We start from the raw sequence: 26,945 nt of genomic DNA on the forward strand, positions 1-26,945 counted from the left end.
GGGGTATGAAAGACATATTAACACAGACCAGTTTATCAAGTTCCGGATTATATAAACAAGGGACAGTTCCCCAAAGCATGAATGAGAGGGACAAATTTTTTTAAAAGTAGCAAGCAATGTAATTTATAGCCCAAATGGGGGTACAAACTTAAAATAAGAAGGGGCCACACAAGAGTCTTACATATATTCATGTATACCTGAGCTACTGAGAGAAATCAACTATTGGAAGGGACAACTGTAATTTTAGGCATCAGGGAGTGACTTTTCAGAAGCAGAATGCTGAACTAAATGAACCACTTATCTAGCCCAATGTACGCTCTCACACACTATTATCTCTGATGAATGACAATGGTTAACCTCCACATTGTTTTACTATAGAAACCTGGAAACTACATAATAAAAAAAATTCTAAACTTTACACCAGGGTATAGATTCTGACAGATCATTATTTCCACAAATGACCTAAATCCAGTATTATACAATTAGAGAGAATTAGGAAATTTAGGGATCTTATTTAGAAAGTTAATCCATTTTTACTATGAACTAATTACAAACTAACTATAATTTGGAACTTACTTTACTAATCCAAAGAGTAAATGTGTTTAAGGATACAATAAGGATAAAATATCTACCAGGATAAAAATCTCAAACTAGATGCAATTAAATAATAGTTACTTTAGAGAAATGAACAGTGAAATTGCCAAATTAATATAATAAAAGTCAAAATTATCACTATCACTATTAGTCTCAAAATATTATCTAGTGAAGTTTAAATAAAAGAAAGTCTTTTGTTTTTCATACATTTTAAAAGAACAAAATTTCTAAACCTTACCTTTACAAAAACACTGGTAGGTATAAAACATCTGAGTAGTTGATTAGTGAAGTTGGGATATCTAAGCAGATTGATGTTGAGCGAGGGCAGCTGCTGATACCCGGCCATTAGAGGATAGAAATTATATAACATTTCCTGTTCAGTTCCAGGTAGGATACGTAATCGAATCTAAATCACAGAAAGTAAAAAAATTAAAAATAAAATAAAAAAATAAACCACAGAAAATTACAAAGAAAGATGATCACATCCACATACTTGAAATGTCTTTATATTATCATCCCCTGATAATTTATAAATGATTGGCCACCCAAAATCCTTCCGGTAAAGGAAAGCACCCTCTCTCTTCTATTCCATCTTCCAAACAGATCCCAAACTGTAGGGCTAAATTAGTATGAGCTTGGATGAGGCAGATGGTAAATGTATAAATAACATATGCATGATTTATCACTTTCTGCCAAGATCGAAAAGGCAACTTGCACTTGGTTAAGAATGAGAAAGTTTAGACAGGTCAATACTTCTTGTCTTATACCCAGAAGATTCTTGCAGTCACAAAATGTTACACAATCATTTCTAGAAAAATGTCCATTTGTAAACATTTTGTCAACATAAGCATTTTTTTAGGAATTTTGCCTTCATATTAAGATAATTTCAGGGAGAAAAGATGTTTGAAAATTTGAAATGCTGCCGGGACCTCATATGTGGGAAGCTGGCACTCAACCACTGAGCTACACTGGTCCCCCGAATTGGTTTTTTCATTTGTTTGTTTTTGTTTTTAAGAAGTACTTGGGATCAGACCTGGAAAGGCAGGTGCTCAACCACTTGAGCTATATCTACTCCCCTATATTTTCTAACTATAATTCAAAATGCAAAACAGATCAGGACATTCAAGAAAAGCTTAATCATTTACAAATGAGTACATATATACACATATGTCAACAGTAAGACATATAAATGTATACTGAGATATTGTACCTAGTATTATATTCCATACCATATATTGTTAATTAAAAGTATTTCATGTAGGGAGTGGATGTAGCTCAGTGGTTGAGTGCCTGCCTCCCACATAGGAGGTCCTGGGTTCAGTCACTGGTACCTCCTAAAAAAACAGTATTTAATGGAGTTGTTAATAAGTATTTACTGACTATTGAACTTTGACAATGGATGACACATAATTTGGCCTGAGTGTTATGTTCATTCACTTAAAAACATGACGAACTTGTCTACCTCTTATTTGAATGGATGAATCAAAATATTTAGACAATTTATTTTTAGGTATAGATACGAAATTGTATCTAAACATACCAAAAATAAATAAATTCTATGTAAAATCAAAATTGCTAAAAAACATCACTGCAAATTTAGAAGAAAAACAGGCTCTATGCCTCGAGGTCACACATTTAGAAAGCCACATACACAAACTTATCAGTAACAAAGGGGAAATCTTAATTTTTTAGGAATTCTAACTTATTATAATATAGTTCAAGGATCTGTGAACTTTTGTTTTATAGGGACTAAGAACCTCTAAGTCTGATATATCGATGATGTTAAAAGAGATGCACTGCCTATTTAATCCATCTCTATAGGAAGTTGCATTTTATTTTTAAAAGTCACTAAAAATTATTATCAAAACAATAGGCACCACAGTCAGCCTTAATCAGTTCATTTGTTAAAAAGGCACTGTCCAATTCCCTATTTCCTGGCCACACTTCTGTATCTACAGAAACAACTAAATGAGGTATGACCTGTACCTGTTTCAGGCCTGAGAACATGAAGGCATCACTGGGTTCCACAGAAATTTCTACATCTTGAACTAAACTAGTCTTATTCTGTAGGTGATACTTGACAGGTAACGATTCTCTGACACGCCCAAATGATGGCAGATCTGCAGAAGAAGATGACACATTTTTTTTTTCCTGGTTTAAAAAAACAGGTCAGCATTTATGGGTTCATTTTCGACGTATTCATTCTTGTTCTGTAAACATGGAATTACTAAAATTCAAGAAATTATGCCAAATCTTATTTGGCCAAAATCTTGCCAAATAAGAAAGTCTCTGTACAATATCCATGAGTCTATGATAAAATAGGTTAAGAAAATAAAAGTCTCCTTATAAAAATAACTGACTTAATAAAAGGCTCTCAGGACTTGAACTACATTTTAGGAAAAAATTTTTTAAATATACAAAATATTTCCCTAAATATAATCATGTTTCCTAAACTAGAACAAAAGCATATGTTCAGTTGAACTATAAATAAAACGTTCATATACATACATTCACACATACAGCTTTTTATTTCCAAACTTTTTACAGACATCAAGGTAACCAAATAGTTAATAACAGGAGGTTTCAAATAGTTAATAAAGGGAAACTTCTGTTGATAAAAGTATTCCAATAAATAAAGAAGAAATGACAAGTAGGTATTATTACATGTCTCCTGATAGGAGTACATACCATCAATGATATATTCTTGCCAAAAACTTGAACTGAATCTGACCAAGCCTACAGATCTAACAACCAATTAAGAGGGACAGAGAAACATTCAAAATACACCATGCAATCAGCAAAATCAGACTGTGGAAGCTCTAAAGGACAATGACTTTATTTTTCAACAAACTATGAGAGAGAGAAAATGTGGAAAAGAAGGTATAGGGATGGTGGTAGAGAAAGTAGTTTTGGAGTTGGTTATAGAGGGGGAGGAAAGAACACAGAGAATAGAAAGGGGAAGGAGAAAGGGGAAAAGGAAAAGGAGGTCTGCTTGGCTATACATTAAAAAGTATAAAGAGACTTCTCTATCAATTGGTTCATGCTAAAAGTAAAACTAGAGGACAGAAGGAAAACTGAGTTGCAGGGGACTGTACAACTCAGTGAAATCTGGGGTGACTGAGGATTATGGTTAAGAAGACAATTATAGGAATGTTCTTTCAGGAAAAATATAACAAATGTCCATCTCTAGTATAGGGTGTCAACAGTGGGGAATGTATAGGGAAAAAAATGCACCTAAAGCATACCTCTAAGGGATATGAATGTATTTGTGTTGTTATAGGTATGTTTTCTCCATAGAGACCCACAGAGTAGCTAACGAAATATTAAACTCCCATTCTGGGGAGTCCTGTTACTTTCTCAAATAAAATGACAAAAATCTCCCGAATATATATAGGCATTGCCTAATAAAAGAAAACAGGTCAATATGCCAAGTCCTTGATCTTAGTACTTATGAACCTTATTCCTGTAAAAATGACATGTAGCCTAATTATAATTAATGCCGAAGAGTTACCTCCTAAAAAAGCCTCCTTTTTAACTCAACCTTTCTCTAAACCAAACTCAGCAAACACATTTACTATCTCCCCCAACATGGGACATGACTCCTGGGGATGAGCCTCCCTGGTAGCAAGGGATTATTACCAAGTGCCAATCAGCAGGGCATTTGGAAAAAGACCTTAACCAAAAGGTGGAAACATTAAATACAAAAAGCTTTTATGGCTAAGAGATTTCAAAATAAGTTGGGAGGTTGTTTCAGAGGTTACACTTACACAGGTCTTAAGCAGATCTTTTCATACTAACTGCCATAGTAAATAAAGCCTCAAACAAAAGTGCACCTGTGGGCTTTAGGGATGTCCAAACACTATAGGCAAGGCACATATCCTCGTGAAATCAATACCCCTTCAGCAGGCCCTATTTTGCAATATGTGATCATCTATTTCCACAATATAACAGTTAGAATCATTTATAATTCCCTACTCGTGATTCTAACCTATAATTATCACTATACCTGTAAAACTGTGTCCTAGAGACTTAAATCTTTGGTCTATTCATGTGCTGGTTGAGCAATGAATACCAGCAGAGTTGCGGCCAATACCTACTCTCCTATTCTTCAAACTTAACCAGGACAGCTAACAAAATGAAGATGATGGACAAATTCCATCTCCAAAATCAAAGAGTATTTACAACTGCAAGCAAACAGTTCCTTCTATCTGCCCCATAATGTCTAAGCCCCATCTCACTCCAAAGCAGTCAGTGCAGACATCATTTCAAATCCCCCAAATATGAGGAATGAATAAATACAAGGGAGTGTAACCACAGACCAAAGTAGATTTTTTATTGTAGTTATTATCATGTGGTAATGGAAGAACTTGTAACACTGATACAAAGATAGTGGTTAACAGAGGTTCTGAGGTGAGAGGGAGCGATGAATAGGTGGAACACAGAGCATTTTTAGGTGTTAGAAATGTTTTCTATGATACCGCTATGACAGAGACATGACATTATATATTTATGAAAGCCTATAAAACTGTATAATACAAAGAGTAAATCGTAATGTAAACCATAGACCTTGATTAGTAGCAATGCTTCAATATTGGTTCATCAATTTTAACAAATATACCAGTAATGTTAGGATATTATTAACAGGGGAAAATGTATCTGTGTGTGTGTTTGGGGGGGAAAGAGGGAGTGTTATGTGGGAATCCCCTATACTTTTTTTTTTTTTTCAATTTTTTTTTTTCAGGTACCAGGGCCCGGGGATTGAACTCGGGACCTCATACGTGGGAAGCCCGTGCTCAACAGCTCCCTTGAACTGTTTTTTCCATTTGTTTTGCTTGTTTTTGTATTTTCAGGAGACGCTGGGAACCACACCTGGAACCTCCCATGTGGGAGGCGGGTGCTTGGCCACTTGAGCCACATCTGCTCCCATCCCTATACTTTTGATGTAACCTTCCTGTAATCTAAAACTTTTCCAAAAATAAAGTTTATATTTAAAAAAAAAAGTCTTGCAAATTTTTAAAGTCATGATAATGATATTGTGATTATGTTTTAAAAAAGAGAGCCATTAATTTTTAAAGATACTTACTGAAATATATATGGATGAAATAATATATGGGATTTGCTTTAAAATAATGGTGGTAGGAGGAATAAATGGGGGTATAGATGAAACAAGACTGGCCATAATCTATTTTTGCAAATTTTGGAAATTTTTCATAATAAATTTCAAGAATAAAATCTTCAAGTGAAAATAAAAATTACCATTGGACTATTTTTTCCAAGTAAAATCTGAATTACCATTACCTGCATTCACATGGAGAGGAATGTTTTCTACAATCACATGTGGCAGAGTGATGATAGTACTGATGATGGGGATGTTTTCCATGGCCGAAGTTCTAAGGCAGAAAACGTCATCTTTTAAATTCACAATGTATGTAAGAAGTTAATAAATCAAAAATAAACTGGGACTATGTAAACCCACCAAGTTGCAAAGGAGAGAAAAATTACCCATTTCCCAAAACTTTATTAAGAAAAGCAGTTTCACAAAGACCTTTTAGAATCCCATTTGTGTTTTGAATATTTCCAGTTAACTGGAATTTAACTGTTAAAGCCAAAACCAGCGTGAAGAATGAAGGAACTGTGCCATTATGAAACACACCATTTTAATACAGCGTGCTGGTGGTTAAGACTTTTTCAATGAAGAAAAACACCAGTGATCTACTTTGTGACACAAACTCATCTCCTTGATGAGTGCTCACAGACAGGCACGAGTCTGCAGACCACACTTTGAAGAGCACCATTATAATTAACACTACAAGTATGTCGGAAACTGAAGAATCAAAAAACAGCACACTATCAAGAAACATAGTGTTTCTTATGTTTACCGAGACGAAGTGAGTAAAACTCAAATATTTTCCCTACTACAGGGACAGCTGGTACCTCTTTAACTGCTAAAGACAGCCTTTAAAAAGGGTCTGATAGAGGGGTGAGCTGGTAGCTCTTTAACTGCTAAAGACAGCCTTTAAAAAGGGTCTGATAGAGGGGTGGAACAGCTGTGCTGATGTGCAAGTTCCTACAAAGCAGCGCCTTCAAAACAGTTTTAACTCTTATATAACTGATAAATTAAACATTGGTATAGAATTAAACACATGATAAATTCAGAGTGGGGAAAACAGAACTTAGATTTGTTTTGTTCTTTAATGAAATGACACATTTTTCCCTTTCAAGTTTTAAATAAAATTGTACTCCCTATTCTAGTATTATTAAAACTAAAAAGAATAATATATCAAATATCATGTATCTACCTCCGAGATTAAGAAAAAAAACATTACCAATACAGTCTTATGAACCCCTCCTGCTTGCATCTCTTCCTCCCTTCCGGAACAGATATCCTGAATTTGGTATCTATCATTCCCATGTATTTCTTTACACTTTTCCAAACTATGGATGCAATCATAAGCTCCATAGTGCCCTGGGCGGGGGGATCGGGAAGAGCCTCAAGAGCTTCTCGAGCGGCTCCCCAGAGCTGAGCTTTCCCGGTCTACCCAGAAACGCAGCTCTTAGTTCCCTGCACCCCAGAGCCCTGAGGAAGCACGCCATCTCGTCCACACTGCCGCGGCCCTGCCTTGGGAGCGGTGGAACAAGGGTTCCTTGCAGGGGGCAGGGTGAGACAATGGCTGCCCTCAGAGCCAGGCCTCCAGCGAACTCGCGAATTGAAAGCTATGATCAGTTATTAAAAAGATGGAAAACACAAGTTCTGAAGAGGATGCCGGGAAATAGGAAAACTCCCTCCCTGTTGGTGGGAGTGTAGAATGGTGCAGCTTCCAGGGAAGACAGTTTGGTGGTTCCTCAGGAAGCTAAACAGAACTGGCATATGATCCAGCAATTCTGCTACGAGGGATATATTCAGAAGAACTGGAAGGAAGGACGCAAACAGACATTTACACACTGATGTTCTTGGTGACTATTTGTATGGACCTAAGTGCCCATCAACCAATGAATGTACAAACAAAACATGGTATATACATAGGATGGAATACTACTCAGCTATAAGAAGAAATGAACTTGGGTTGTATATGGCATTATCGATGATTCTTGAGGGTAATATGTTGAGTGAAATATGCCAGACACAAAAGGGTGAATATTGTATGGTCTCACTGATAAGAACTAAATATGATGAGTAAAATTATGGAGTTAAACCACAGAGTATAGGTTAGTAGGAGAGAGAACGTGGTTTGACAAGGGGAAGCTGATGCTAAATATATGGAGAATGTTTAATAACGTTGACTGTAAATATCTGGAAATTGATACAGTTGATGGTAACACATTATAATGTGTATAACTAACAATGCTGATTTATAAATGTGATTTATAAATGTGATTGAAAAGGGTAGTCTAGGGAGGTTAATGTTAACTGGAAGATAGCTAGAGGATAATCCAGGGATTGTATAACATAGTGATTCTGGTGGTAGATGAGGGTTAGGGTTAATAGTACAAATCCAAGAATGATCATCTATTATAAGGTGTTAAGAATATGGTGATACATGGGGAAAATACAACTAATATAACTTATGGACTATAGTTAATAGTAATATATTATAAAATGTTTGTAGTAAAGGCAAAGAAGGAACTATATCAATGCTAAAGGTAAAAAAAATAATATGGGATTTAGTTTTATGAGATGTGAATATGATTAAGCATTCTTTTTTTTTTTTTCATTTTCTTCATGAACAAGGAGACTTTGGTTATGTCATTTAAACAATCTATGCTCATTTATTCATCTTTCAGAACACTAGAGAAACAACTGAGTCTATTTTAGGATTAAATATGTGCCTGGACAGGATTTTTTTTTTCCAATATTACATTCAAATATGAGGTCCCCATATACCCCCTACCCCCCTCCCCCCACTCCTCCCCCCATAACAACAACCTCCTCCATTATCATGAGACATTCATTGCACTTGGTGAATACATCTCTGAGCACCACTGCACCTCATGGTCAATGGTCCACACTCTCCCACATTCCACCCAGTGGGCTAGGACAGGGTTTTTAAAAGTAATGCTTCCATAATTTGTTAAGCTGCCTTTGCCTGTTATTTTTTTTTTTTTAATTTAAATAATTTTTTTTTTTTAAGCTATGACCAATGATCAGCTGTTCCCATCCCTGGTCTTGGGGAAAAGGATTTTTATATCCCTTTCTGTCACCAGGGAGATAGTCACGGGCAAAATCCTAAGGCAGCCTTCCTGCAAGAGTTGGGGATGGGTACCTGAAACCACCACACAGCACAATTTATTGTTTTTTACTGTAATTTATCAGCCACTTCCTCCCAGTCTTCCCTGGATGCTGCTCTTCTGGCCTCTGGAATTTCTAAATAGTTGTTTCAGATGGTTCCTGTGTGTTTTAAGAGTTGTTTTGGTAGAAGGACTGAGTTCTGGATCTTCCTACACTGCCATCTTCCCCAAATCCTCCTGTTTCCAATTTCTTATGATGATGATCAATGCTGCTATGAACATTTTTATACATGTCTGCTTTCTGCACATGGTTGAGCTCTTTTCTAGGACTGTAGGGTACAGACATTTTCAACTTTACCAGGTACTGCTGGATATGTTCCTAGCCAATTATCCTAATTATAACTGTTCTAATTGACAGCCTTGGTATTGTTAAACCACTTTACTTTTCTAAAGTAGTAGGAGTACGTTTGAATGTCGTGTGGCTTTAATGGGTCATTCCAGATGACTGGGAAGGTTGAGCTTTCTCTCCATATTTACTGGCCATCTGGCCTCCTCTGCTTAAGTTAAACTACCTTCTCAAGTATTTTTGCTCAACTTCCTGTTAGGTTACTTGGCTTTCCTTATGATTTGTTGAAGTTCTTGATATGAATTCTAATCTTGCGTCAGTTACACATTCTGCTAATATCTTGCCTCCATTTGTGTTTTGTCATTTCACATTCTTTATGGTGGTTTTTAAGAAAATAGAAATATTTAAGAAATCAAATCCATCAATTTTAGTGGCTGGTACTTTTTTTTTGTTTTGTTTAAAGAAACTCTTCCCTACTCCAAAGTCATAAAGTGATTCTTTTATATTTTCTACTGAAAGTAACATAATTTTGCTTTTTACAAAAGATCCTTAACATACCTGAAATTGTTATATATAGTGCAGTAAAGAGTAGAGATCCATTTTTTTTCCTTAAGTGGATAGACAGCCAATTGCTCAGCACCAATTATACAACAGTTCATCCTTTCCCCACTGAACTGCAATGCTATGTCTGTAAAATTCCATCTCCATACATGGGTAGATCCACTTTTAGACACTCTTCTGTTCCACTGGTTTATTTATATATTCCTATGGCAATATCAGTGTCCTGATACTATAAATTTATAATCAGTCCTGGAATCTGTCAAGGCAAATATCTTTGCCTAGTTTATCTTCTTCTGGAGTGTCTTGGTACTATTTCTGACTATGCCTTTCTATATGAAGATCAGTCAAGTTCCACAAAATGAAAGAAAATAAAAAATCTATTGCTACTTCAACAGAAATTGCATTGACTCTATAGATCAATTTCCAATATTAGGTCTGCTCCAAGACCATAGTGTATCTCTCCCATTTATTTATGTCTTCTTTTAATGTTTTGAAATTTTAATTTTCCCCATAAATTTAATACACATCTTCTAGTAAACATATTCCTCAATATCTTATAATTTTTGTTGCTCTGTATGTGATATCTACATGAAAACATACACTGCCTAAAAGTTTCTTACTGATCTATAGAAATCCAATTGATTTTTGTATGTTGATGTTAGATCCAACAACCTTGATGAACTCTATTACTCATAACAATTTGTTGATTTCCTTGGATTTTTGATGCAGTCAATCTTACTGACTAAAAATAAGGAGATTTTTATTTTTATTAATATTTTTAAATGGTTCTATATTCAGATTTAGTTTGGCTAAAATTTCATCAAAGTATAAGTCACAAATCGTGACAAACATATGAATATAAAACTTAATTATCTTTTTTACTTTTCAGTCTTTGTGTTTCTGATAAAAGTCATATCCATGAAGCAGAATAATAACTTCTATTTACCTTCCAGAAAGTCAGAGCCTCTCAACTATTAAATGAAATAACAGATAAAAAAGATATTAGCCTAGCACAGACATCAAAGGAAAGGTAAGATTCATATAATGTTTACCTTTTCCATGAGATAATATAATGCCCAGTTGCTACTCCACCTTCAACATTTCCAATAGATGGGCACCGAAGACAAAAGCATTCACTAGCACTCTCTCCAGTCTGTAAGATAACTGTGAGAAAGAGACTTTTAATCCTCATGCAATGGCTTCATGTATGGAAGGCAACTTCACATCCAAGTAACACAACAAAAAAAACTACCTCATCATTTATATATTATTTATAAAGACTTGGAAACCTAAAGCTGAGAGATATTAAGTGACTTTGCCAAGGGGCTGCCGTGTGCAAGGAGTACCATGCCACACAGGGGTCTCCCCTGCGTAGGGGTGCCCCACGCTCAAGGAGCACGCACCATAAGGAGAGCCGCCCTGTGTGAAAAGTGCAGCCCACCCAGGAGTGGGGCTGCACACACAGAGAGGTGATGCAGCAAGATGATGCAACAAAAAGAGATACAGATTCCCGGGCCGCCTGACAAGAATGCAAGCGGACACAGAAGAACACACAGCGAATGAACACAGACAGCAGACAACTCCAGGGGGAACAGGGAAGGAGAGAGAAATAGAAAGATAAATCTTAAGGGGAAAAAAGGTCACAAAACTAGTGTTTGAGGTGATAAACCATTTCTCTGATTTCCCTATTTAGAGTTTTAGAGTTTTTCTAATATATCAATATTCCATTATAATGCCATCATTAATCATCAACATTGTGATTGTTTTGGTTACCTCCCCAGAATTAGGAACTTGGGGAGTTTAATATGAATACACAAGATTTTCCCACCAGAGGAAGCTATCTTAAGAGATTTAAACTGATGCATTTTCCTCCTTCAGTATGTTTCACTTAATGGGCTACAATATCATGTCCTAAATGGAATAGTTACTTAAAAATCTTTCATTAAAGTAAAGATTAATGCTGGCATCAGCATGAATTTTATGATATAGAAAAGTTGTATTTTCAATTTGCTAAACACAAATTTTACAGTGCATTGGTACTCTTGGAGATTCAAACTAGAGAGTATTCATTAGTTTAGTAAACATTTACTGACCAACTATTATAAAGCTGGCAACAAAAAAACTGAGAAAGACACAGCTCTGACCCTAAAGGAGCACACAGTCTTGTAGGTGAGCCATATCTATAAATAAATTATTATTATATGATGATATTAGTGTTATAATGTAAGTATACTCAAAATATCAGGGAGTAAAGGGGCAAGAGTACTTAGCCGTGCTTGACAGGATCAAGAAATCAAAGCTTATATAACCCCTAAAGAGCAAACTAGAGTGCAAGAGGAAGGGGAAGATTTTAGACAATATAGCATGCTCAAAAGCACACAGGAGCCATATTTGGTGAATTAAAGAATTTGACCTGGCTGAAGTCTGGGAAAGAGCAGAGGGAAGTATTGAACTGGTGAAGAAGAAGCTGAAAAGATAAGCTGGAGCCTGAGAGCAAAATGTCTAGTATAATGTGAAAGTTGTTAAGGAACAACAAATCCTCATGAGTTTTCCCGAGGAGTCAAACTCTGGCAGCAAAATCAAAGAAAGACTAGAGAAGAGGAGACACAAACTAAGAAGTTATTTCTATAGGCCAGGTGAGATATGAGGAGGATGGACTGGAGATGAGAAGCTAGATTCAAGAATTGCTTAAATATATATATATATTTTTTAAAAGAGTTGTTTAGAAAGTAGGACTTGGTGTCAGGGTAGATGTGGGCATGAACAAAGTCTAGTTTCTAACTTGGATTAGCTATAGAGTGACTCCTCTAACTGGACTAGGCAATACAGGCAGCCAAAGGTTGTGGGGCAGTTGAAGACATGAAGAATAAAAAGGGGACCAAAATCAGAATCTTGGAAATGACCAACATTTAAAGATCAAGAGAAGGAATCAATAAAGGATGGGCAGATAACCAGCTTTTACAAAGTACCTGTTATAAAGATGAGCACTGGGCTAAGCCATTTCATATACATTATTTCCTTATTGCATGTTTATTATCTTCTTTAACTCTGAGAAGTGGTGAAACCAAATTAACCATTCTGAGAAGTAGCTGATGCAAAAAAATGAAATCCAAGATAACAAAAGAGCAAGTAGAACAGATGAGAACTGAAACTAGTTCAGTCTGACACTAAAGCTCAGGATTATTCCAAATTAGCACAGTGAGGAGATAAAGGAGGAAAGGACAGAGAAAGGAAGTAGGACCAGAAACAATCACGTCCAAAAATGCAAGAGAAAAGCAAGTTTCTAAAAAGAGAATAACAAAAACTTGGCACTCTGAAAGCATAAAATGTTTTTTATTTTTTATTATCATTACTATAAAATGTGAAAGATATTTTTAGCATTTAAATAATTAGAGAGGCTTTGGGACATGTTTCATTGTTTTTTTTTGAAGCACCAAGGCCAGGGACTGTACCAGGGACTGCGCATATGGGAGGCTGGCACTCAGCCACTCGGCCACACAGGCTCCCCAGAGCTGACTCCTTCGTTTACTTGTTGTTTTTGTTTTCTCAGAAAGCTCCAGGAACCAAACCCAGGACCTCCCATGTGGGAAGCAGGCACTCAACTGCTTGAGCCACACCTGCTCCCACATGCTTCATTTCTATCTTTTGATCTTAAAGATCTGATGCCAAGGTTTTTGCAAGAACCAGACTATTCTATCATTCTGACAGAAAATGATACCTACTTTATAATGCAGTTTTCTAAAATGCATATAAAGTGAAGCATGGAGACTGCCTGCTATTTTTGGTTTATTCCTGGGAGGCTAGCATGATGCCTTACAGTAAAGCACTCAATAAATATTTATGGTGATTTATTGACATAGAATGAAATCATACTCACGGCAGATGGAAAAATATGATGGAATTTTGATAACTGCTCATCTAATTTTAATCAGTATCACAAATCAACTATGACTTGTAACTGAAGTCAAGCAGTGGATAATCAGCAAATAAAACAATTAATTTATATTTAGTTTTAAGAACACATTGATTTTTTTTCTCAGAATATTTACCCTTATTATTCAGTTGAGTACAATTTTGCTTGGGTTAACATTAAAACTACTTTCATTCTCTCAAACAACTCAAGAAGCACTCAGCCTAAAAGTACACTGAGCCAAAAAGGTATCATCCTGGGATGAATGTGTCCTATAGACAAATTGTTTTACTTGGATGACTGAGAAAACTTATCTTCTACTTCTCTACAGTTTTCCAAATGTCTAATACACATATTTTCCCATTTCAACCTAAAAACAACAGAATTTTCTGTGTAATTAATTTTCACTGTTTCATTTCATTTTCATTTGTTTAATTTTCATCAATTAAAAGGAGTAAGAAGAATCAATTAAAAAATCCAAATGTGAAAAGATAATATTTAACTTTCAAGTATACTTTCTGAATAGTAACTTCCTTAGAGAATGCAAAAATCTGATCTTTTAAAATAAAGTATAGTCAAGCAAATGGGAAATAAAACTAATTCTACATTAATTCTAAATGTATTTGGTTTTCTAAATCTAAGTTTCAAGATCGCTCACTTAGCAAAAATCTCTCTCTTCCATTAACTTACACATACGCACACACCTCTTCTGCTAATTAAGTGGGGAGTGACCTAAATTCTCACCGTTGTCCACCTGGGAGTCTAGCTGATCCACTGGGGTCATGGAAGGCGCAAGCTGTAGCTGACTGGATACAATAGTAAGGGCCCAAGGTGAGGCACTTAAAATGTCCGTCATCAACAGAAAGGGGATGTCAGCATAGACCCTTTCTAGATGCTCAAACTGTCACAAATGAAGAGAAAAGGTCTGTCAGGAATCACATTTAGTCCATATCCTTTTTTTCTGCCAATTTCTATAAACTAAATGATTTCCAATATGCTTCACAGGAACATACCTTTGTAGAAACAAATTTAACTGCAACATCAAATGGAAAGACTGTTTCTATTGTTACAGTTTCATCCTGGAAGAAAATTTAAAGGGCACATTCAATGTCTTTTCCAAGTCTTAACAATAAGTAAAGCTTTAAAAATAAAATGTATACAATCTATTACTGATCAGCAAATAATCCCAGTTTATATATTAAGAAGGTAGGGTTTTCCCCATAGATAATGCACTATCAATGTAGGGAGTCTGGCTACTATTCATAATAAATTACCTTATAGTTTCATAATAGTTCATACTGCAAAGAGCTTTTCATACATTATTTATCTCAGGATCTAATGAAGTGGGCAGGGCAGGCATCATTACCATTTTACAAAAGAGGAAACAGAGGTTAAGAAAAGATTCAGTGACTTGCCTAAGGCAGAAAACTAGTGTTGCCAAGCCTAGAATCTCAGTCTTCTTTTTATCCAGGTTCTTTACCTCACCTTGATTCAAGATGACTAAAATAATAATAATGATAACAATAACAATGTAATATGACAGGCATAACCACTATGCATGTATTATGTAACACTCACAAAAACTCAAAGTAGGTGCTATTATAACTGCTCTTTCAAGATGAAGAGTTATATAGCTAGTAAGTGGCAGAGGCAGGAAATGGGTCAAATCTAAATTCAGAGCCTGTACTCTTAATCAGCATGGTATTTTGCCTTTTTAAAAGAGTATGTCTGAAAAATAATGGGCTTATATCTTTTAAAACAAGCAACCCACCCTCTCAGAAATCTTTAAAAAAGGTTCATGCAGGAAACTGGTTTAAAGCTCAGGCTATAATGCCAGGTAGCTCTGCATTCTAATCATGGCCAGATACCACTTACAACTATGTGATCTTAGCCACGACAACGACTCTGGGAAAGGCCCACGGTTCCTTGAAGCCGCAGTTTCAGTAATCTCCACAGGGCGGTTATGAGGGTTAAATGAGAGGACGTAATAGGAAGGCGAGGGAAGTACCTGATAATGTTTATTATTATTATATGCTTCAAAGTATTTTCCCCCTCACTTCTTAAAAAAGTGTAATAGGCAGGATAATTAGGACGTTCATACTCATTATATTGGTTGAAAAACTGCAGTGGTTCCATGTGGGTCTAAAGCATAGGGTCTCAATGTTTCTCCACACGAAATGAATAAGCAACAAAACAGTTAGCTAAGATTTCATCTTATTTTAATTTCTACAACACCTGGAAGGCAGACATACATATAGGTAAAAATGAGATTTCAGCTAGTGAAGGGAAAAGCATTACATCACTCATCATCTATTTGGGTAGTTCCATTATTCCGGTCTTAGAAATATGGTTAATACTTTGCACAAGATTACAGTTAGTAAACGGACTTTGGCCCAGTGGTTAGGGCGTCCGTCTACCATATGGGAGGTCCGCGGTTCAAACCCCGGGCCTCCTTGACCCGTGTGGAGCTGGCCATGCGCAGTGCTGATGCGCGCAAGGAGTGCCGTGCCACGCAAAGGGTGTCCCCCGCGTGGGAGAGCCCCACACGCAAGGAGTGCGCCCGTGAGGAAAGCTGCCCAGCGTGAAAAGAAAGAGCAGCCTGCCCAGGAATGGCGCCGCCCACACTTCCCATGCCGCCGCCGACAACAGAAGCGGACAAAGAAACAAGACGCAGCAAATAGACACCAAGAATAGACAACCAGGGGAGGGGGGTAAATTAAATAAATAAATAAAATCTTAAAAAAAAAAAAAAAAAAAAAAAGATTACAGTTAATAAGTAACTGAACTGGGATTTAAACCTTGGTCTCCTTCACTCCAAAGCTGATTCCCTACCTATACCACGCCAATTTCCTAAATGGCGTATATGTAACTCTTCTCCCCTGTAAGAAATAGATCCTAACTCTAATATTACAATCTACTGCATCCTACAAATTATGCAAACTCAACTACTACAAACAGTTAAAGTCATATATTCCTTTGTTAAGAGACTATAATAACAGACATTATACTGAATTTCTAGAAGGTTAACATTTCTTTCCTACGTATTAGAACTCGCAATTCCTCTCGTAGGTAAGTTGGTTTCTCTTTTTGTGTCTAAACTCTTCACGACAGCCTTTCTCAACTGAGGTTTCATAAAAGTAGCATGCCCTAATTTCCCCTGGAATCCTAGTGTTCGTAATGACTTAACTTCCCCCCAATGCATCTACCTGCACTGTCCTTGAGAGAATGAAAAAAAAAGTCACACAAACAATTCTCTGTGTTCCGTGCTCCGGACGTGGAGCCTTAATGGAAAGGCTGCTAGACTGCTCTCTAGGTGTCTTTCCTCAGGTTGGGTGAGCAGTCTCTGTGATCTACAACAGACATTCCCAAAATGTCCTCCAAATAACACCAGGACCTGTAAGATATTCCATGAGGAAAGTGCTTCTAGGAAAAATAAAAGATGATCACTATAGCCTTTTGGGAAGATTCTTTGTACTTATTAGCAAATTAAATACTCTACAAAGTTCCACAGTAAAAATTGTTTAATGTCTTTACACCCAGTATTTTCCAAATATATTTGACCAATTCCTTTTTGTAATATCTATTTCCATTCCACAGTCACAGGGTCCCCTAAAAATGTATTTTAGGGGAAGTGGATGTGGCTCAAGTGCTAGAGCTTCCGCCTACCATATAGGAGGACCTGGGTTCAATCCCTGGAGCCTCCTGGTGAAAAAGAAGAGAAAGCGTGCCCATGGAGTGAGCCAGTGCCTGCACGAGTGCCCACGTGGTTAGCAAGTGCCTGCGTGAGTGCTGCGTGGTGAGCCAGTGCCCCGCGCAAGTGAGCCACGCAGCAAGATGATGACGCGTCAAGAGAGAGACAAGGGGAGAGTCAAGGTGAAGCGTGGCAGAAACCAGGAACTGAGGTGGCACAATTGACAGGGAACCTCTCTCCCCACCAGAGTTCTCCAGGATTGAATCCCAGTGAATCCTAGAGGAGGAGAGAAAATGAGAAGAGAGGACAACACAGAGAGCAAAAATAGCAGGGCAGGAGGAGGGGAAGGGAGAAAAATAATAGATAAATCTTTAAAGAAAAAAAAGTATTTTACAAGTGGACTGGCTGACAGAAGTATAAATAAATATACCTCTCTCTAATAAAAGATGCAGGTAGCCTCAATAATATCATGTCTTAAGGAGAAGAAAACATGCTTCAAGATACAGCAGCATATTGCTTTAGTTTTATTCTAGGATAGTTAAGAGACAGCAAATAACTACTTTAAAAAAGTAGATATATTTCAAGTCTACTAGAAACTTCATAATCAAGGTTTAGGACTCTATAGCTACAGAGAACTTTAACATTCCTATTTTAAAGATAAGGAAATGGAGGGCAAAAGAAGTTCACTGACTTGCTCTGGCGCAAGCGTCAGAGGCGGCGCTGAGATTAAAGCGCCCTTACTCCCCGTCTTCACCATCCAGGGCTCTTTCACTCCATCAGGCTATGTGGAATCTTGACAGCATGCAGCCTGCCACGTTCTCTCTCGCTTGGGAAACACTCCTAACCTCTCTGGGACTTTTTTCCCCTCTCAGTGATGTACAAACAGCCCACAGCCAGGTTCTATACACCGTCCCAGACAGCCAGGCCTTCTCCTCTGTACAGATGCCAGAACTAAGAAGATTTTAAAGTATCTTGATTTTTCATTATAAAGAGAGGATACAAGTACCTATGATATGTTTAAATCTATATATAAATAAGACCAAAAGAAAATCCCTAAAACAGAAAAGAGACCAGTAAAAAACGAAGAGCTAACAGCAAATGCCTTTGGATTGTTGGACTATGATTGTGATAGCTTTCCTAATTTTACTCCCTTCCATGCGCATTCTCAAAAAAATGGAAAAGGTATTTCAAAACTGGACATCTCTCTTCCTCAAAAATGATCTACCAAATGACAGGTTTTATCCAATAAGTGATTTTATAAAGAAACAGACAGGTTTAGTTTCAAGTCTTTTTACCTGAGCTTGCAAACCTTTTGATTACGTGTATGACAAGCCATGGAGGCCCATTTTCTCACACTAATGTTGGAGCGAGGAATGCCAACATAAATCTAAATATAAATGATTTTTTAAAAATCAACTTACGTTTAATTCAAGTTTGTAAGACTATAAGCACCTAAGCTGTTTATTTTATAGGTTAACTAAAATAACACAAAATAGACAAGCAATCAATATATGACACTTCATGAAGTAGCTATGATTAAAAAATACCTTGTGACATTTGCAAACAATTTCTTTTTCTTCAACTGTTGTATTGACCAAGTAAGAAACATACACGAGAAACATTCTTGAACCCACTGTTCCACAGCGAACATATAATACTTTTTCCAGCTATAACCAAAAAAAGAAATTTAATTTAATTAATATGAAAGAGGTTTCTCCCTGGTATTCCAGGATAATGTTCCAACAATTCAGAGTTTACTGGATCAACTAACTAAATTCTTAAATGCTTTTTATAGGTTGTTACAGTGTAACTAATCAAAGATACCACCATGGAAAAATACACTGAGTATATATACATATCCCTGCCACAGCCTAAGAGTGGAATCAATTACTCCATCTTCTTTTTATCATTCTCAACTTCCCAAGAATTCCATGTGTTTGGTTTAGAAATGAAAGACACCTGAAATGTTATTTCACTAAGTTACAAACAAGTTATTAGTTACTTATTGGGCAATTAATTATCTACATTAGGGTCATCTGTTCTAAAAGCCCTTGTATGAAGACTGCTTAAAGCATTTCACACATTTAAATATGTAAAAGTTTATAATTTAATTTTTTTTTTAAGTTCTAAGACATTCTTTTAATATGCTCTGAAACTGTCTAAAAGTCACTGTATATTTAAAACTGTAAGTTTACTTCCTTTCCAACCACGGTCAACCAAGTTCACCTGTTCCCCTGGATGTAGATCTCCAACAGGAATGTCAGTGAGTAAAGCAGGGTAGGACTCATCACACAGTTCTGTTTCCTGAAGAGTCACATGCGTTTTCTGAGTTAAATTGGCATCTTGTCCTGAAAGTGTTAATATTTGTGTTTTAATAATTCAAACATGATCATAATAACCAATACCATACAAAAAGCACTATATCATAACCATATTTTAAACAAACTCCCTAGATTTCACCCACAGATACCTGTTCTATGCTGAATTAATATTGAACATAAAAAAAGAATGCTTACCTGGTTTTAAACCAGCAGTGAGCTTCATGTCTCTGATTTGGGTCTCTTCATGGGACTGAACAGTCACAACCAAACAATACATTTCATTAGTCAAGGCAGGGGGCTCATGTCGCAGATGTACAGAGATGTTTGGAATTCTGGAAATGATCCTTTCAAAAGAAAACTTAGCTAAATAACTGATTCTTTAAAAACAAATTATTTAGCCAAGGTAATTAAAAGAAATATGAGGCTAACCTTTAACAAGGTAGACTTACATTGTGCTTGCCTGAATGACTACGCTGTCCCAGTGAACCTCATTGTCAGGTAGCTTAGGTCGTCTTTTAAAAGAACGTGCTGCCAGTAAGGCTTCTTGGGAGGAAGCAGCATCTCCTCCTCCTCCCTGCCAACTTAAAACCACACATCTTCCTGTCTCATTGCCTAGAATCAGATCCACTGACGTAATCTAAAAGAAGAAGACCTTTCAGAAATGGCATCTCGTATTTGTTTGTCACCATTCCCTCTCAGCAAAATTACACTGTAGGTTGCTAGCAGACAGAGTTTATCTAAAGAACCAAGGTCTAAGAGAAGTCAGAAAACCTGCTTTCAGTCCTATTCTGGCCATCTATTAGCAATGACATTGGTTAATTGTGCTCTGGGTCTCAACTTCTTCATCTTTAAAAGGTAGATAATAACCTGGTTTTCTAGTCTAAGGGACCAATTGTAGAGGACGGTTGTGATTTTAGCACCTAGCACAGCACCTGACATAACAGATGCTCACAGCATTGCCAAATGAAATAAATCAATGTTCTGATGACCATTAATATATTCATTAACTCATTCCTAGTTCCACAAATATGCTTCCTGAAAATATTTATTGTATTAGCGATAATATTTTTTATTTTTTGAAGAAATATTCAACTAACTCTGTTAATAAATGGATTCACAATAGGATTATTAATTATGATTTGTGTCTGGTAAGCTTGCTCAGGTACTAAGTAAAAATTAAAATATGTAATTAATGAATTAGTCAATTTCATAAGGGATTTCATCAATGGATAAGCAAAAAACTATAAATTGGTCAATAAAACCTACATATTTCAAAAAATTATTATGGAAATACTGTAGCATAGCCATATGTTTCTTAGAAATGACCCGAAGTTTAGATTAGCTAACTATTCTCATTCAAGTAATAGAAAATAAGCACTTAATGAGCCCTTACCATGTGCTAACTGCTATTCCAAGCAAGTTACATTAATAGTTGATTTATCCCTCAAGAAACCCTTATAATAGGTACTATTATTATCCCTCCTTCAGAATTGAATAAACTGAGAACCAATGGGGTTAAGTAACTAGCCTGTGGGCTAGTAAGTTGGAATTTAAATCCATGTAGTTTGGCTCCAAAATTTATGCCCAATAAAAATAATACTTTCAAAAAAACAAAAACAAAAACAAAACAGAAAACAAAATAATACTTTCAACATTTATTTCTGAAAAGCATCTTAATTATCTATACTAAAATTAACCTTTTAAAATATATATCTTCATTTTTCTTTAATAACATGCAATGCAGCAATGTTTAGTCTGAATTACATTATAAAATATGTAATTGTTATACAGTATAACAAATACAGTGTTTAAAACTCTATAACTGATTAGGTAGCAGCTAAAAAAACGAGGTTGGTCTTATGTACTAATACAAAACGATGTCTAATATACACTATTAAGTGAAAAAAGCCAGTTACAAAACATTATATACAGTATACCCACAATTTTTTAATTAAAAAAATTTTAAACTATGACTATGCTCATAGAAGAATGTCTAGAAGCAGTTTCTCTTTGGAAGCCCAGGGGAAGAGTTTCATCTTTTACTTAACAAACTTCTGCATTATTTAAATTTTTTCCCAATGTAAAATACTACTTTTACCATTTAAAATATTTTAAAACAAATTTTATAACTTACCTCAATTTTCTTTCCCACATCTTCAGTTTTTGCAACAAATTTAAATAAAAATTTTCTTGTTTTACCAGGAACTAAGCATAGCTTTCCCTGAGTCAAATTTTCTAAAACTTCGCTTGCTTTGGAGGCTTCTTCTATTACACAGAACTGGTTGTATTCCTGAAAGAGAGTTTAGCAAGGGTCATAGTTTAAAACAGCATATGTCAGATGTGCTAACACTACACCAAGAGAACTGGAGCTCATTAAGTTTTAGTCCACTAAAATTTCAACCTTCTCAAGGGTTATTAATAAAAAGAAGTGTTTATATGACAACTGGAGGTACTCACCAATTCACTGCTGTCAGCAGAAAAAGATCATTCACTATATGCAAAATAATCTCTAAAAACATTTTGATACCCTTTTCCAGAGGACACAAAGACTTGTTCTTTGCTGCACTGGACACTCCTACTGCCTCCTTTTCTCTGAAGAGCTCTCTTTTTACTTGACTTCAGGGATACTATACTACTGCCTGTTTCTCATCCTTGTTAGCTTCTTACTGTTTTGCCCTCAGAAGCATCTTATTGTTCCTGGCCCCTTACCCTGAGGTTCCACAAGTTTCAGTCCTTAGCCTTCAAGTCTTCTCTCTTCATGTTTGCTTCATTGGGAAGTTTATTCATTTCCACATATTCTGCACCTGTGTGCTAATATCACTCACATAATAACTTCTGAAGCAGGTGTAGCTCAGTGGTTGAGTGTATACTTCAGATTTATGAGGGCCCAGGTTCAATCCCCAGTACCTCCCAAAAAACAAAAACAACTTCTCATTTTTAAAAATTCTGTCCTATTTCCTTAACAACAACCAGCCCATGTCCCACAGTTGTGTGTAGAACATTTCCATTATCATCTCACACCCAGCATGTCCCAAAGTGAATATATTTCTGCCTTTTCTGAAGAGCACACTACTCACAGATGAATACCTTCATGTTGGGAATCCCTTTCATGTTTGAAACCAATGGAATCACCATTCTCATCTATTCAATAGATATGGAGAACTTTCCAAGAACTGTCTTTTCTAACTACAGATAAATTACCTTCTCAGAAAATTCTTAGGTGGTTTAAGTTTTGTACTTTACTTCTAATTTTAATTTCCATACCATGCTAATGAAAACTAAGTAGTATATTTTTCTGTGATTTGTAACTGGAATTTCAAATATGATGTATTCAGAATAAATATAATATTTAAAACTCATTGTTTTACATTCTATTTTAGCATTTTAAATCATTTTTAATTATTATAGTATATGTTTGTTATGAAAAACAAGAAAGAAGGAAGAAATAAATGGAATAGTAATATATAAATGGAAAAGTAAATTGAGTCCCTAAAGTGATCCTCCAATCCCAGATTTAAGAATATTTCATGGCAAGCAAAAAATGACCTATTCTCACGGAACCTAGAGTCTAATAAGGGGAACAAGTTATTTACCATATAAGTATATCTTAAAAGACTTCTATTTATTAGCATATCCCCACATGCGTCTTTAAGGTTCCTTCAAGCCACTCAGGCTCACTTCCCACGAGCCCCTATTATAAATCCTCTGCTTTAGCAAGGCTGTGGTCTTCACTAGACCACAAGTACAGAAGAGGGCCTCCTGCTCCCATTCAGAGTTTTCTCATTGTCGTTTACTCTCCCATCTTTTTACATCTAGTTCATTCTTGAAGCGTCCCCCCTTTCCTCTGGCATGCCTATTACCTAACTGTACTTCTGGCTGAACCACAAAATTTAGTCTTCTTTGCCTAATCAGGCAATCTGCGAGTCATTCCTGGCTCTTGACCCCAAAATGTTTATATTTTTATGGGGTTGGGATGTGTTATATTTTTTCAGGTTTACCATGATGCTAAGAACATCGTAACTCTCAATAAATGTTTGTTGGTTAAAGAGTCAATATATCTTGTAGATGACCAGAATATGATTATCTATTAAGATAATTCAAAGAATTGGAATGTAATCAATTCTTTTGGTACTTGTCTATAAACTATGTCACACTTGAAAAATCTTCAAGTATAGGAAACGTGATACGATGCTGATTCTGTAAGAAAAAAGGTGCTTATATATCCTTGCACAGAAAATGCCTAGACCATTCAAGAAGTTCATGGTGATGCTCTCTGAAGAATGAAAATCAGATGATCACACATTTACTTTTCACTTTACATCAATCTATTCCATTTCAATTTTTAAAACATCAAGCATGTTATTTTTACAAGGAAAAATTAATGAAACTGTTAAAATTGAATATAAATCAAATGATTTTGAAAATTAGATTATATTCATTCCGAATATATCGTTTGAAATTCAAATTACACATTGCAAAAAACTAGTTTTTAGATTGCATAAGCATGGAATGAAAATAAAGAAGTAGGAAAAGTATAAAACTTGAATTCCTGCGATAAAAGTTTAGAAATATAAATATATTTATTTTTAAATAGACATTATCAAAGTTCACTTGTTATTTAAAATCACTGACCTAAAATTCACACTCATTGTAGTTTCACACGAGCAACAATGAGAATCACAAGCAGTACAAACACTTAAAAAGGTACCAGTACCTGATTGTTAAAGCTGACACAGAGTTTGGAAAACCTAATGGGATGTGGACAATCAGCCTTGAGGTAAATATCAAACTGAACAGGAACATCAACATGAAAACTCGGGGCATGAAACTTGGCTTTGCATTGTACTAGAAATAAAACAAAAGGTCTGCGTTATACACACTATAAGATACTCTATAACCACACACGTTATTCTCTGAACTATACTCTTCAGAAAGGACTTCAGAAACACTGGCTATCCTTAATGATTTCTGCACTTAAGACATTTCAAAAGACATTAAGTACAGCTCACTTTTAAAAAATAAACAAAATCCAAAGTTTAAAAACACAGTACCACTGAAATGAAGGTGATACAGGATTTTAAAGAAGGCAAAAAAAGTTTTATTTTGTAATTATTTCAAAATGCCTAAATATTAAAGTATGAATTTTTAAAACAACTGTCCTTTCAAATGCATTCCAATAATATCTGAACTACAAAAGAACAAAGTATATTTTAAACCTAAGCCTAGTATTTAAAATCTTGGCCATCTTTATTAGGGTAAAAGGGAAGAAAGAAAAAAATCACAGACAGATAACCTATAAATGACTACACCTTAAAAATTCTTTCAACTTTCATCCAGCTTGTAGAAATAAGAGTAATTTCTTTAAAAATAATACTTAGATATTGGCTACCCACCAAATGGTACAAAGTCCTGTACTCCTATTGTGAAAACATTGCTGCCAGCCAGAGAAATACGGTCTGCCCACAGCTTCTGAGCAGTTTTCACAGCTAAGATATCACAGTCAGGTTCAGGATCAGGACTTTCATTCTGCACCAACAAGAAGTAAACACGTGTTCAATCAGTTAAAAATATATGTGTGAGTGTGTGTGTGTGTGTAGATTTAGGCACATATATTCTAAGAAAATATTTTATATCAATAATTTCAACCTACCATTAAAACACTTATGAGGTTCTTTTCTATCCGAGATTTCTGGTCATCTTTCAGAGTTGAAGCTATTAAGAAGAAAGAAGGAAAACAATTAGAACTAAAAGAAAGGCAAGTAAGTCCTCTTCCCCCATTTAATGTGTTCTTGAAGATGGCTAAGAACTAGAAAATTTTCAGAAAGCACAGCTTTCTATAAGTTAGCCCCAACACTTTACATACTTGCATTTGAACCTTATGTGAAAATTTATTTTATGACACATTTAAAGAAATACAGCAGAATAATTTTGACCTTCATTATCAAAAACCTTCGACTACAATATACCATTAGAATATGAATCCCGGGAAGCACATTCAGCTCAACTGATAGAGCATCCACCTACCACATGGAAGGTCTAGGGTTCAAATGCAGGGCCTTCTGACCTGTGTGGTGAGCTGGCCCAAACGCAGTAGTGAAGCGGGCAAGGAGTGCCGTGCCACGCAAGGGTGTCCCCCCACATAAGGGAGCCCCATGCACAAGGTGTGCGCCACGTAAGGAAAGCCGCAGCCTGCCCAGGAGTGGCGCCGCACACATGGAGAGGTGACGCAGCAAGATGATGCAACAAAAAGAGACACAGATTCCCAGTGTCACTGACAAGAACAGAAGCGGACACAGAGAGCAGACAACTGGGGGGTAGGGGAGAAGAGGAGAGAAAATTAAAAAAATGAAAATAAAAAGAATATGAATCCCTTCACTTAGCACAAATGACTTGCACATATTAAGTACTAATAAATCTTTGAGAGATTAAATATTATTTCTCAAATTTTAAAAAAACTTAAAGATGTTATTTAATTTTAGAAATTCAGAATTTTACTGAAAGGACATCAAATTACCTCTTCCAAGGAGTTCTAGGGAATAAGTAATATAATCCTTTAATTGGGCCATGAGGTAGGAACATTTCAGAGCTGTAGTCAAGATAGATGTGAGAAGAGTCCACCATCCTTCACTCCGGTAATCACACATCACATAATCTAACAATCTAAAAGAAGACAAAATGTAAAATATACTGAACCAGCTTCAAATCCTCTTAAAGGATTTGAAGAGTTCTTGGAAAGGATAAAATAAAGTATTTTCTTCATTTTATACAGTCATAAGAAAGTCTCCCTGAGCTACTTTTAACAGGTATTCTCACATTTAGTTAAACATGAGGTTTCCTAAGACTTTGAAAAAGACTGTGTCAGCACACAGCACTTAAAAATATATCAGAGAAATGGGTTTAGTAGAAGTAGAAATAAATATGGAAGTAATAAATCTTCAATGAAAATTCTTATTCCAATTTTCCTGTAATGCAGGGGTTCTTAACCTTTTCTTCCACAGACCCCTTTGCCAGTCAGGTGAAAACCACAGACCCCTTACTAAGACAACCTACACTGTGTATTATTTAATAAATACATCGCACCCGCACCAACACATCCCCACAAGAACAATGCTTTTTGAATTTCAATCCAAGCTCACAGACACCTTATTAAGAACCCCTGCTGTAAGGTAATTTGAAAACTTGTAAAAATAAATAGTGAATGGGACTCACTTTAAAGCTTTGGTATAGTCCTTTGCATAATAATATTCCTCTCCCATTTGAACCACTGTAAAGGAAAAAAAGATTTTAGATATATAA

General features: G+C 35.8%; 1 protein-coding gene across 2 annotated transcripts in view; it reads right to left on the reverse strand.

The window, feature by feature from the left end:
* TRAPPC11 (trafficking protein particle complex subunit 11) overlaps positions 1-26,945 on the reverse strand; it is a 55,977-nt gene that overhangs the window by 1,642 nt on the left and 27,390 nt on the right. For both annotated transcript variants that reach the window (XM_004481742.4, XM_004481743.5), the window contains exons 14-29: positions 26,859-26,913; positions 26,164-26,309; positions 25,300-25,361; positions 25,043-25,175; positions 24,364-24,494; positions 21,784-21,939; positions 20,099-20,286; positions 19,845-19,993; positions 19,555-19,676; positions 18,876-18,995; positions 14,651-14,716; positions 14,382-14,538; positions 10,780-10,891; positions 5,893-5,984; positions 2,581-2,714; positions 833-1,000 (exon numbers count right to left, since the gene is read on the reverse strand). In XM_004481742.4, coding sequence (XP_004481799.1) covers positions 833-1,000; positions 2,581-2,714; positions 5,893-5,984; positions 10,780-10,891; positions 14,382-14,538; positions 14,651-14,716; positions 18,876-18,995; positions 19,555-19,676; positions 19,845-19,993; positions 20,099-20,286; positions 21,784-21,939; positions 24,364-24,494; positions 25,043-25,175; positions 25,300-25,361; positions 26,164-26,309; positions 26,859-26,913 — 1,991 coding nt within the window. The remainder of the gene's footprint in view (positions 1-832; positions 1,001-2,580; positions 2,715-5,892; positions 5,985-10,779; positions 10,892-14,381; positions 14,539-14,650; positions 14,717-18,875; positions 18,996-19,554; positions 19,677-19,844; positions 19,994-20,098; positions 20,287-21,783; positions 21,940-24,363; positions 24,495-25,042; positions 25,176-25,299; positions 25,362-26,163; positions 26,310-26,858; positions 26,914-26,945) is intronic.

This window comes from Dasypus novemcinctus, chromosome 1 (genome assembly GCF_030445035.2).
Source record: "Dasypus novemcinctus isolate mDasNov1 chromosome 1, mDasNov1.1.hap2, whole genome shotgun sequence".
In the NCBI taxonomy this organism is placed as follows: domain Eukaryota; kingdom Metazoa; phylum Chordata; class Mammalia; order Cingulata; family Dasypodidae; genus Dasypus; species Dasypus novemcinctus.